Source organism: Parasteatoda tepidariorum, chromosome X1, assembly GCF_043381705.1.
Source record: "Parasteatoda tepidariorum isolate YZ-2023 chromosome X1, CAS_Ptep_4.0, whole genome shotgun sequence".
NCBI lineage: Eukaryota > Metazoa > Arthropoda > Arachnida > Araneae > Theridiidae > Parasteatoda > Parasteatoda tepidariorum.
The window spans coordinates 73,296,840-73,310,903 of NC_092214.1; the positions used below are offsets into that span (position 1 = coordinate 73,296,840).

The window sequence follows — 14,064 nt, forward strand, 5'->3', positions numbered from 1 at the left end:
ATTATTCAATTTTAAAAAAAAAATTGGCAAGTCTACCATACAAATTCAAAATAAGTTTCAATCATTTTACTTAAATATTAGTTTACTAAAATATGTGAAAAACATATATTACCAGCAGTAAGTTAGCAAACACGTTTTTTAAGCAACTCTCCCAAGTAAAAACATCAGATTGTGTAAACAAAGTATTTCTGACAGTTTAAATAGATTTAACTTATACTTTTCTCAAAAAAAAGAAGAAAAAGCTCAAAATCTTTTTTGAAAATTGTAGCATTACTGACAATGAAAAATAAAAGTAACCAATTTTAAGGAAATAAGGTCCTTAAAAAAGGTAGTTCTCCTTAGACTGCACCAAAACTATTGCTGTTCAGTGATGATATTTATCTATTTATGTCATGATGACATCATATACAGGTTTGTGTTTTTGTATTTTTAAATAAAAAAGTTAATCATCTTGACAGGAAAAACAACTTTGCTCAACAAACTTTTCTCTTTTTCCCCCCTTAACATTCTAGTTGAAAACAAATTACTAAAATCAACTCTTGAAAATAAAATATTTCTAACATTTGTGTATAGTTTTAATTTTTTGAAAATATATTTGATTGTAGCAAATCTTTTTCAGGGTTGAAGGAAAAGAAAAAGACCCAAAATACTTTTTTAAATTTTCTTTTTAATAAAGTATGCAAAGAAAGACAATATTTGTTCAATATATGTCAACAAATAGCTCACAGCCAATAGCACACAAACATTTATTTCACATTTTTCAATAAATATATTTATAATTTTTAAAATAAATGTTTATTTTACTCTATCTATTTACTTATATTTTTCGTACTTCAAATAAATTTTTTTATGTGTTTAAATTAGTATATTTTTATAAAGAATTCTAAAAACTTTAAAAAAAATTTGTAAAGGTTTTTTAATATTTTTCATAAATATTTTTCATTTTTAGCTTTTTAGTACTTATTAGTTATTTCTTACCTATAATGTCATTTCATTTTTAATGTATAACTGTATTTGTGTCAGTTTTTTCCCCTTTAATATTATGAAATGAAAAAAGGGTATTGTAGTTTTCTTTTATTATACGAGGGCGTTTCGAAAAGTAACGATGCAATGGATCGTATTCCTTAAAAAAAATATTTATTTAGAAAACGTCAGTTGCATCTTATTAACTCTATTATTTATTATTTTTCGACATAATCACCCCCGTTATCCAAACAGTTGTTAAGTCGGTGCACAAGCTTTTGTATCCCACAGTCATAGAAGGTTGCCGCTTGTTGTCGGAACCACATTTCTACCTCATCTTTGATCTGATCGTCGTGGAATGATTTTCCACCAAGATGTGACTTCAGGTAAAGGAATGATTAGAAGTCGCTGGGCGCAAGGTCCGGGCTGTATGGCTGTATGGCTTGCCATTTGAATTGTTTGAGTAGTGCTTTGGTTATGAGCGCTGTGAGAGGCCGAGCGTTGTCATGAAGCAAGCGGACTCCATTTGTCAGCATTCCCCTGCGTTTGTCTTGAATTGCCCTTCAAAGACGTTTCAAAGTCTGGCAATATGCAGCAGCATTAATTGTCGTTCAGTGAGGCATAAATTCTAGCAGAAGAATGCCTTGTCTGTCCCAAAAAGCAGAAGCCATGATTTTTTTCGCTGAAATCGAAGTTTTGAATTTCTTGGCTTTGGGTGAATTCGAATGGCGCCATTGCATTGATTGTTGCTTGGATTCAGGTGTATGGCGATAAACACACGTCTCATCACCTGTCACAATGTAATCAAGGAACTCATCACCTGCTTCTGCATAGCATGTGAGGAAGTTGAGTGCAAAGCCCATCCTTTTCTTTGTGTTCTTCTGTTAACATTTTTGGAACCCAGCGCGCACACAATTTCCTGTACCCTAACTTGACAGTCACAACTTCATAAAGAGTTGTCATTGACACTTCCGGTATGATCTGATGCAATTCTTTCAATTTGAGACGTCTATTTGCACGAATTGCTTTCTCGGTTTTCTGAAGAAGGGCATCACAGATGGCCGACCTGTTCTTTGTTCGTCATGAATATCGGTCCTACCTTCAGAGAAATGACGACACCACTTCGTTACATTTTGTCTATTCATAACGTTCCCATAAACAGAAACAATTTCTTCGTGAACATCTGCTGGTCTCTGACCTTTTGCATGAAGAAAACGTATGACGGAGCGCACTTCGCGTTTGACGGGATTCTGAATCACCGCAGCCATTTTAAACACAACCTACTCCAACAAGAATTAACATTTAAATGCCGAACGACCGCGAGGAGAAGGCTAACGGTTCAAGGTTAAAACCTGTGTTGCCAACTTGCTTGCCAAAACTTTTCTTTTCCTCTGGCGTACGGTGTATCTTTACTTTTCGAAACACCCTCGTACATAATTTGAAGCAATTTTCAGCAAATTTAATTTGTCTCATATGTTAGGGAAAACTGTTCTTTTCTAATCAGTTAGATAAAGAATTTTTCTTAAGTTCTTCTTAAATATATTTTTCTATTTAGATCCTTTTAAAACATACACTTAATTGTAAAACTTATACTTAGCATTTTAATTTTATTTATTTACTTTTAGTTTTTCTTGTTCATAATGCATATTATTATTATTAAAAGGATTTTATTTTTCATATAATATGCACACACAAAGCCACTAGAACATCACAATGACTCCCTCCCCTTTCTTTTTATTATCCAGCACAAAACTTGTTGGGAATAACCAAGAAAACCTTTCAGTGGCCTGAAACTATAGCACATTTAAATTCATTACCACATAATATAATAAAATTTCTGAAATTTTTTTTGTTTGAAATTAAGATTTTACGCTACACTCAGTGCTCAGACTACTAACTTTCATTATTTAGATATTAAGTCTTTTTTTTTTTTGTCTAATCTTAGGACATTGGTTTTTTTCTTAACTAAGTGCATTAATGTGTGAATCCATGCGCACATTTTATACAACTCCCAACACTGTTTTTTCTTGATTAACAATTTTGTAGTATGAGTTTATTCAGTTTGTCATTAATTCTTTTTTGATAACTTTTTTTAAAAATTTTTTGCTGGTAATGTCTGGTAACCAAGAAAAGAAATGCTTTTTATAAAGCATGTAAATGATTTCAATTGTTTATTTTTAGAGTAACACGTTTTTTTTTTTTTTTTTTTTAAATTTTCTGTGTTTGTAGCAGTTTTAGGATATCATGACAAGAGTTAATTTCTTGATATTTTAAAAACTCAGTTGTGTACTCAGACATTTCAGAGTTTTTTATTCATTCTTTTGATAAGATTGATACAAAACAGTCTGAAGTTAGAAGCAGTAAATATAATGCCTACAGTGTGTTTTCCAAGTTTATGCAGATGGCATTATTCATTCCTCATAGCAATGCAACCTAAGAGAAAATTTTCAGTTATGTAACAAAACTCCAGACCCTATTCTGTTCTTCTTTATCAAACAGATTTATGAAAATTTTTTGACTGTGAAGGCAAACCCGAAAAGGCTGTGTTTTCAGAAAAAGTTATATAAAACGTTTTGAAAATTGCTTAATTGATAATTCAGTCTGTTTTAAACAATAGATTTGTTTAATTGTAATTTTCTGGGGGTTATGCAAGAAAAGTTTCTTAGCTGAATTTAATTTAAAGATTGTGCCAATTTATTTAATTTACCTCATTGCACTAGACCATTTTCTCAAAAAGTCTTAAGCTTTTTTAAATTTTTGAGGTTAATTGGTCTGCTTTCATTTGACTTAATTTTTAGCATCTTCAATAGTAAGATATTTGTTAAAAATTGATCATGTAATCACTAATCTTTTTAAATATAGTTGTAGTAAAATGACTAACTAGAAAACATGTTGCATAGTTCCAAATTCTGTTAATATCATTAGGAATTTCAAGGAGAATTAACAAATTTCTGTTTTAACTATTGAGTTGAATTATCCATGTTTAATTTCAAAGTGCCTTAATCAGTAATAAAATAATAATATGAAGTAAATAAGTTTTATTGCAATTTATTATTATAGGTTTCATAATTCTGATGTGTCTTTGCCACAATCTCTTTCTTATTCACAACTTATTCATTATGTGACAAAAACAAATTACAAAAATTTGTGGGAAGAAGCCTGGAAAAAATATCACTTAGCAGATAGTACTAAGAAAGCAAAACCTAAAGTGGTAAGTCTGAAGTGCTTCTTCTTTTATGCGTTGAAAAGGACATACAAGTTCTAGAATAAGAAATATAAGTATAAATATTTCAAATTCTGTAATTTGGCAAATATATTATTCTTTACTAACTAAGTTAGAACATAAAATAACTTTTAAACAAATTGTTAGAAAAATCCCAAACAATTGTGAAATTACGCTCCTGATGAATAAAAAGCAAAAAAATAAAAAATTCGAAATTATTCGCTAAAAATTATAGTTTGTATTTTAAGAAGTGAAATAAAAATCATCTAAAATTTCCTAGAGTTCAAAAAAATTTTGTAAGACATCACACTAAGTCAGACTGTTGTTTTTACTTTAACGTTGATTAATATTTTTTAATCATTAAATTGTTACATTAATAACTGTTTTAATAATTTGCCAATTTGTTTTAAGTTAAAAATTGCAAACCATTTTTCAATAAAAAAAAAAGCTAAAGTTAGTTTTAAAGTGTGTTCATCAATAATTTCTACAGGAACTTATAACTAACTCTCTAGAAAATTTCTATGAATATCTTTATGAGATCTTATTTTCTCATTTAAACTTTGTTTTATAGTATTTGTGGCAATGATACTTTTTTATGCTAATATGCTTTCTTTGATACTATGTCAATATTCTCAAACCAATTAATGTTGCACGTTAGTATGTAAAAATCGGTTCAATCTGTTATTAAGTTAGAGATTAATAGTTATTTTTTTATGCATTCTGCATAGTCTTTATGCTAATATATTCTTTTACTGAATTGTTATTAAATTGCTAGCGTGAATTTTTTACAGACTTATTCTGAAGCTTTGTGTGATATTTGGAAGAATTTGTTTAAACTAAATGAAAGAAGGAAAGAAAACAACATAATTGTTCATTCTAATCCAGTTATCAAAGGTATCAATTCCTTTATTATTTTAAATATTATAAAGGGAGAGTAGGGTAAGACTTGATAGTGGGGTGAAACTGGGTACCTTGATTTTGTCAAAATTAATTCTGTTTTTTAGTGGGCAAGCTCTGAAGTACACTTCACTAGTCAAAAAGATGAACCTATCATATTGTTGTTGATTAATTCATGACATCTGTGTAGATAAGCTTGTTTTTCTATGTCAACTTTAACGTTCTTTTGTTTTAAATCTAGCTTTATTTATTGGTCATTAATTATATTATAGTTATAAAAATTATTTTTAGTGGAGCTTGATATATGTTTACTAATGATTCATAACAAACAATAAGGGTTTAGTTCATTAGTATCACTGTTCAGTATCATTTCCATAACCTCTGCTCTTGGGGTTAGACAGAGTAACACCCAATCTTTCCCTCTCCCCTTGATGTGTGTCTCTGCTGAGCCCACGAAAGCTACAAAACACTGAAGGAAGAAAATGACTACATTCAAGATTGAAGAAAAGTTTCATGGCCCCCAGAACAAAGTTTATTGCAGGCTTCCAAGCACAAAAACCTTATTTTCGTATTTTGTGTAGTTTCTGAAGGCACTTTATATAAAATTGTAATTTATATTTTGATATAAAAAATTCTGTGCATTTTTCTGTAAAAAAAAGCGCTACATTTTTTGTAGGGAATTTCTGCCAGACCCCCAGTTGTTTTGTACCCTGGGATAATTGTTCCTCTCCCCCTCCCTTGAGTACAGTCTTGACTACATCACATGTAAATTGCCTGAATAATTTCCCTAAATTACCTTATAAAATGGAAATGTCTGCTACTTTTTCATTGCAATTCTAGTATTTCTAAATTTCGCATAGAGTTAGCATTTATACCTGGTCTTGCCCCACTAATGGGGTAAGACCGGGTGATTTGACTTTTTTTCAGAAAAAAATCATTTATAACAAAAGTTGTACATCTGTGACTTTTCAGGAGTGTTTTGTACAAAACTAAACAATGAATATCTGACAGTATCTATGTTGAGCAGTTCAGCTCCAACACCCTTCAAATCTTAGCTAACCGTTTTTCCCCACTTTTCCCAATGTATGAGAATGAAAAACTATGCTATTGAACTAAATTTATGCATTATTTTTTAATTATCCTTTTTTTAATAAACTTTTATAATGAGTAATTTAATAATATCTCACTACCATGTATATTTTTTCCGTAAAATTATCATTCTCTATTTAGGTTGTGCAGAAATTTTGTGGATAAATTTACAAAATAGGTTATAGTCATTAAAAAGTAACATCACATCTTTTATGATGACTACTTGTTGTCATTCTGACAATATCATAATCTGGTCACTATAGAACAAAGATGGCAAATCTAGGGCATTCGGGCCACTAGGTGTACAGATGTAATGGTGGCACACAACAAGTATACTCTAAATTACTTTTATTTGGTTGCATTTACTGAAATTTTTTTTAAAAAATCTCTAAGACTGACAGCAGCAAAGGTAGATTCAGAAACGAGTGCGAGCATTGGCACCATTATGTGCAAAAGTTAATATGTAGTCATTTTATGATCTTTTGTCTGTTTTAACTGGAATTCTCTAAATTTATATCTGGGTGTGCTTTAAAAAATCACAAGGGAAAATTAAAGGAAATAGAATCTCAGTAGGACAAACTTTTTATGTTATAGACAAATTCTTCTCAAATTTGAGGAACTTTTAGAGGAAATTGGATTTTCATTACCAAAAAAAAAGAATTCACTTAATTTATGGGTTCAATTTAACTGTGTGATTTCATGTTTTTGTATACATTTGCTGCCCTATCAGCTGATTTAACTTAGACAAAGAAAAGTTTAAACTGAAAAAATATTGTTAGAGATCCTTGAAGTGCAAACTTGATATATATTCCTTAAAGTAATTGAAACAAAGAACTTAAATATTTCTCTTTGCTTAAAAGACATTTGGAATTGAATTGACAACGAGTTTCGCCGATTTATCTTCCAAAGGTAGAAAAATATTTTTAAGAGCTGTTTGGATATTAGAAAATTCAGATGAAATATTATCAATGCTATTTCTCCATTTTGAGAATTTTAGAAAACATAACAGTTTTGTTGTAAGATCTCACTTCGCTGAAATGAATGATCATAAAATGTCACTTTTTGGAGTGGTTTGGTATTTGATATTTCGGAAACTGATGGAATTTTTAAAAATTTTTTATATCGGTGATCAAATACACAATCTTGATATTTGAGAATATAGATTTGAAGAATTGAATTCAAAAGTCAGGTATCTTAATCATTGGAAAATTGAATATTTGAATAGTTGTTTTTAATGTGATATTATATATTTGTTTATAATGTAATATAAACACATTTTGAAATGTAAAAAGTACATTAGGAAGGCATCTTAAATTGGACAAGAATTTTTTTTTTTTTTGAATATGAAAAAACGGCAGATTAAAATAATATTTTGAGTTGCATTGATGCATTTAATTCTCCATGCTATAAAAAATTAAAAACTTTTAACATGTTAATGTTTAAACATGTTTATGTTAACAAATTTTTTTTTCTTTGCTTACAACTATGAGTGTCTTCTTCAGAACATTATAAAAATCTTAATATTAAACTGAAATATTTTCAAAAAAATTTATACAACTTATACCTGATACAAATTAATCCTTAAACAGCAAATACAGTAATTAAACATAATCTGATAGTTTAAAATCGCAGTAAGGGTTTAAATATGAGTTTTAAAAGGAAATAGAATTGTGATACACTAGACACTTAAAAATAACAAACCTTAGTTTCATTGGCACACTGATAAAAAAAGATTCACCAACCCTGTTGTTTATAGTTTAATTATGAATTATCTTTCTCATGTACCTCTTTTGAAATGGTGTGAAAAGAGTTTTTATATTTAAAAACATTTAAATTTTAACAAAAACTCCTTAATCATTCATTTTATAATTTTATCATGAAAATTTCTTATTTGAAATTTTAATTGAAGGCTTTAAAATAAAGAAGTTCTATATTAACAGAAACTCTTTATTGTTGCTTAATAACAAATCTATAGTATATTGCACATTTACAGCATCATAAGTATGCTAAACATGTTCTCTAGAATTCAATTTGCATGAAAACTATGGAAACATCTCTTATCCTTTGTGAGGTAAAGGTGCAACTCACATTTATCACATTTAAAATGTGTGTAGTCTTTACAGCTAAAAGGCTAAACTTTTGAATGCAATTTCTAAATAACAGAAACAGTCAGTCTTTCAGGTTATGGAAATGGATCTTACACCCTCACTGAAATTCCTAATTAACACATTATTCTATTGAACACAGGATGAACATTTTCAAATTCAAGGGGATTGATTCAAACATGATACATATAATGAACAAAACAATTCTTTCATTTATATTCAAATGCATATCATACATATTAAAATCAGATTTATAAATTTACAACTGCATAAAATGAAGGGTTAAAAACTTTAAAATGTTTTCAAAGATAATCAAAATAAGCTGTGGTAGGCAAGAAAATGTAATTGCCTTAAGACGCTAATACATAAGAAGTCAAGTGTCTACTGATAGGGATAGCTTTTTGTTTCATCTTACATCAAAGACGCTGAAATTTATTGTTGACTAACTGTTGATCAGTCAAGATCAGGACATACTTAAACAACTTCCTTTTATTCTATTGAATGTAGAATTTCTTAAAATTCTTGAATTATCATTGATAAAAGTAAAAGTTAATCCAGAGGATATTGTCCGATTCAGTAGCCACTTCAACAATCTTGAATTAATTAGACATGAAAAAATTACTTGAAGATATTTTGAAATTGTAGGTGTTGGGTTTGATGAAAAATCCTTCCATCACAAATGTTGAAGGGATTGATTCACTTTGACAGGAGGAACTGTTAGAAACTAAATATTGATGTAATAAATAACAGAAATTATTGTATTTCTCTTGAAGGTGACATAACAGTGTTGATGAGAACAAGTAAATAAGACATAAATAAAATAAGTAGAATTTTATTTAGCAGCTGCAACTACTTGGAATCTTTTGCTCCTTCTATATTAACCACAAGTTAAGAAAGCATTATTCTTTTGTTAAGTTATGAAAGAAGATTTTGTTATAAAAAGAAATCCAAAAATCCTATCGAAAAGTATTCAATGGTATATGAAAAATATCCATTTTGATTTTTTATGCACATATAACTTTTTATGTAGTAAATAAGCACATTTTGTCACCTTTCTTTGTATATGGTGCCTTGGGCCTACGCTTCTTTCAGCCATGCATTTGGCAATCTCTGATAATAAATCCAAAATTTTCTCGATAAATTGTTTAAAAATTGTTCTTACACTTAAAATATTTTCTTGCATACAAATTACTGATACAAACTGTAGAGCTGTAATGTATCTTAATTTTAAGTGAACTGATTGTTCATTTTTTAGTGTTTTATCTACAAACTGATTTCAAATGATACAGGAAATTCAATTTTTAAACTCTAATATTTTACTATTTGTATATGAAATTTTGCCCTCCTAATGTGTTTGGAAAAATAATATATTTATGCATTGAAATTTAATTAAGTGTGTACCTGATGCCAGTATATCTCATTTTCTTGAAACTAATATAGTCATTTTTTTATTTGCTTTTTGTAGTAATATTCTTGTCAACTTTTTTTTCATTTCATCATAATCTTGATATTTTAAAGGTTCAATGCATCACAGATTTTAGATATTAACTGTTATTATAGTTTATTTTAACTGTGCAAATGTGTTAATATGCAATTTATTTTTATGATGCATCATACATTCATAACTACAGTTTTATAAATGTATAAAAAAGGTGGCAAAAAAGTAATACAAAATAAATTTGTTGCAGAGACAAGCCAAGCTAACTTTTTGCAAGCCTTTTGTGTAGTGGAAACTGCTAATTATGCTCTTCTGTTATGTGAACAAATCAACTGTTCTTTGAATGATATTTCACTTTTCAGTCCTCACATACTTGGTGGATCAACTGTTCAACCTTTATTTGTAGTCTATCAATTGTTACAAGCTTTATGTTCTGCGCATGATTCCGGTGTATTTTTGGGACCTATTACCTTGTCTACAATAAAAGTGAAAGAAAATATGTGGATTAAAGTAGCACCAAAATTGTTTCTTCCTATTGAAGAATCTAATCATGCTAATAGTTCCTTAAAAGTTCAAAGTGACAAAAAGTTTAGTTATAAAGATAAAAAAAGTGAAGTTACCTTAACTTCTCTAGTTCATGGTTGGATGAGTGGCAATATTAGCAACTTTGATTATCTAATGTTTTTAAACATGGTGAGTTTAAACTAATAATTTGCTGTATTTCTTATTGCTGTATATTTTTGATGCATAAAATTTGTAAAAAAATTACAGTCAGTACCGCCTATATGGTCACCCTCTTATACGGTCACCCCGCTTATATGATCAATTTTCTAAAGTCCCGTCTAACTTAATGGGAAACATGTGTTAAAGCTCACCGCTTATATGGTCATCCTATTTTTTGAGTTACCGGTTATATGGTCAGTTTCCTTTTTTTTTTCTTTTGAAAAAAGATACATTTTAAGACATTCCTTTAGACAGGAAACCAAGAAAAATTACCTGAAGGTAAACATTTTCCTTCGACCCCCGGAGAGAACTGGAATTTCCCCCTCTAATTCGTCACCCTACCCTCTTTTCTCTTTTGCATTCATTGATGACCTTACCCTCTCCTCATTTGACCACTCGCATTCTTTTCCCCGCCCAAAGGCAAAAGGTCTTTTGATCATTTGAAGTTATCTCTCAGAGCTTGAAAAGGAGTTGAAGTTCAGAAAAAGAACATTTTTATTGGATTACTGAACGAATAATGTATCCATGCTTTCATTATGGCTTCGAAAGGAAAGAATTTAACAATATCGGAAAAAAAGGAATTGGTTGAAAAGTTTAAAAAGTCTAACCTTTCAAAAGCTACTTTTGCCAAAGAAAATTCTATACCGCAAACAACTTTAAACAACGTTTTAGTAGCCAAACGTAGCTCTCTAGTTGTTTCAATTAGCGACCGAGAAAGAAAACCTCAGCATGAGAATGTGGAGAAGGCTCTTCTGTCATGGATCAAATATGCACGATCACAAAATGCTCCTATATCCTGGAATATTCTAAAAGAAAAAGCTTTAGAAATAGCTAAAGAACTTGGAGAATCAAATTTTGTTGCTTTGTTGAAAAATGTAGCAGCTGGATACAGCGATTCAATGCAAGAAATAACCTATTCTTTAAGAAATTGTGTGGAGAAGCTGCTGATTTTAACAACAGTTCTTTAAAAGAATGGAAAGACGTAGTGTTGCGAGATATTCATGAAAGATATGAACCTGCTAACGTGTTCAACGTCGATGAATGTGGACTTTTCTATGGGATCTTACCAGACAGAACCCTTTGCTTCAAGGGAGAAAAACGTATAGGCGGAAAGAAAAGTAAGGAACGCTTAACAGTTTTGTTATCTGCAAACATCAATGGTTCGGAGAAAATGATTCCTTTGGTGATTGGAAAATTTCTGAAATTGAGATGCATGAAAAATTGTAAATCTTTGCCCCTTTTGTACGATGCCAATTCCAAAGCATGGATGACCCAAATGATCTGGGAAAAAACTCTCAGAAGGTGGGACCTACATCTTTCAAAGAAAAACAGAAAAGTTGCATTGATTGCTGATAACTGCACTTCTCACTGTCTTGTTGAGGGCTTGAAATAGATTGAGCTCGTATTTTTGTCTCCAAACAGCACATGTGTGTTGCAGCCTCTAGATCAAGGCATAATTCAAAGCTTCAAGTCTATGTATAGAAAACTTCTTCTACGGGATATGATCACCGCCATAGACAAAAAAAAGAGAAATTTCACGTTTCAGTTTTGAACGCACTGTTCTATATTGACCAAAGCTGGAACATGGTGTCGTCGAAAACTATTGAAAATTGTATCCGTCACGCGGGGTTCCACAGTTCTCCAGACTCTTTGGTATCATTAGAGGACCCTTAAGAAGATCTTCCATTAGCTGAATTGGCAGAAAATCTTCGAAACCGAGGCTATGCAATTCCGGGACGTAAATTTGTATTCCCAAATAGACGTTGATGTCCTCACTAATTGCGAAGTAACTGTGTAAGGCATTGTATCTAATGTCTTAAATCTGAATGCTGAAGGAAGTGACGCTGAGGATGATACTGAATGCAATAAAAAGTCTGTATCAACAGCTGATGCTCTTAAGGTTATAGATGACTTAAGGTGTTTTTTTGCAAATTCAGATGCAGCAGATGAACATTTAAAAACTATCAGAGACTTAGAAAAAGTTGTTTTAACAGCCAGGAAGAAGAAACAGACAAGCTTATTGGAATATTTTTTTTTGAACTTGTACATATGCTAAGGTAAAGAATTAAATTTTTCTAAAAGTATAAAGAATTATTTTTGCATTTTTTCTTATTATGCACCTTAATAATTAATTTTTAAACGTTTTTGAAAGTTGAATTATTTGTTTAAAAAATACATTCTGATTCCAGAATATATTCACGCCATATTAACTATACTATATATAAATATATATATTTGGTTATCGCATATATGGTCACACCGCTTATATGGTCATAATATTCTGGACCCATGAGCTGACCATATAACCGATACTGATTGTATAAAAGTGTAAATTACATAATTTGGACAATTAATCACGAGATGAACTCTTGAAATAGTGGTTAATTCTTCAAAAAAAGCTGAGGAAAATTTTAGATCTTGTACTCAAAGCAAATAATAATTATAAATTGAAAACTTTTCTGTTTAAAAAAATTAATGAATTATAAAATTTAGCTTTAAAATATAACTTTTAGTTGCATTCAAGTTGAAAAACAGCATTATGTACTTAATTGTATCAAATTTTTGAAATTTTGCCTCTTAAAATGACAACCTGATTATCCATAATTCGACAAATTAGAAAACTCACTTGTAACTGAAATTATTGCAACTGTAATTTTTCGAAAATTATTTACTTATAAAAAATCAGAACGTTAAAGAATCCATATTGTTTACTTATAATGAAGGACATCAATGTCAGAATTTAGTTAACTAGAATTTTTTTATATATTACTAAAAAAATTATGAAAAGTTAACTGAAATTTAGAAGTTTTCAATTTTCATTACCTTAATATTATATCTATTAATTCATTTGTGGGGAAGAGTATTATAAATTGCTGCTCTCATTAAAAGAAAGTTCTCATTGAGTTCAAAAGTATTATTAATTCTGAACTATTAATATTATTAGACTAAGCTATCATATACAATAATCTGTTCAACGCAGTAGAAGGTATGTGGAAGCATTGCAAGTGTTTCACAATCTCTTTATATATGACTTTAACTATGTGACTGTTTTCCTCTACTTTTTTTTACAAATAATGGACCAATTACTATGGATTCTCCATAACACAATATTAACTCTTACTATGAACTAATTTTTATCTCTCCAATAATTTTATTACTGTTACTGTACGATTTTAAAATGAAAAAAATAATAATAATAAGGTTGCTGTTTTTCTAATTCCTTCTAATTTAAAAGAAATCTTAATTTTAAAAAAATTATGTAAAGCTTTTTTAATCCACTTTCGAGAATTTACAATATCCCACAACAGAAAACATAAATGAGCCATGCAAGCACATTCACTCTTATTACCTTTATTTTATTGTTGCTATGGCTTTGAAAGAAGAATGATTTACAGGTTACTTCAAACTATTTAGTCAAATGCAGTCTGTGCGTTGTATCTTTTTGACAAGTGGTAAACACACAAATAGATTCTTTTATCAACAGAAGAAAAAACTGAAAAGCATATTTTAAGCGTAAACATGTTTTATTTCGTGGATTTTGTGTTGTGATTATTTTTATTTTGTGAATTTTTAATTTTTTTGAAATTTGTTTGCTGGCTTTAATAAAAAACATTTTACATTATTGA

General features: G+C 29.6%; 1 protein-coding gene across 3 annotated transcripts in view; it reads left to right on the forward strand.

The window, feature by feature from the left end:
* The window catches only part of LOC107440073 (WD repeat domain 81), a 107,548-nt gene that overhangs the window by 18,123 nt on the left and 75,361 nt on the right, over window positions 1–14,064 (forward strand). For 2 of the 3 annotated variants that reach the window (XM_016052860.3, XM_043048186.2), the window contains exons 3-5: window positions 4,024–4,174; window positions 4,978–5,080; window positions 9,966–10,408. In XM_016052860.3, the coding sequence (XP_015908346.2) occupies window positions 4,024–4,174; window positions 4,978–5,080; window positions 9,966–10,408 (697 nt within the window). The remainder of the gene's footprint in view (window positions 1–4,023; window positions 4,175–4,977; window positions 5,081–9,965; window positions 10,409–14,064) is intronic. The other variant, XM_071187794.1, reaches the window with a different exon arrangement.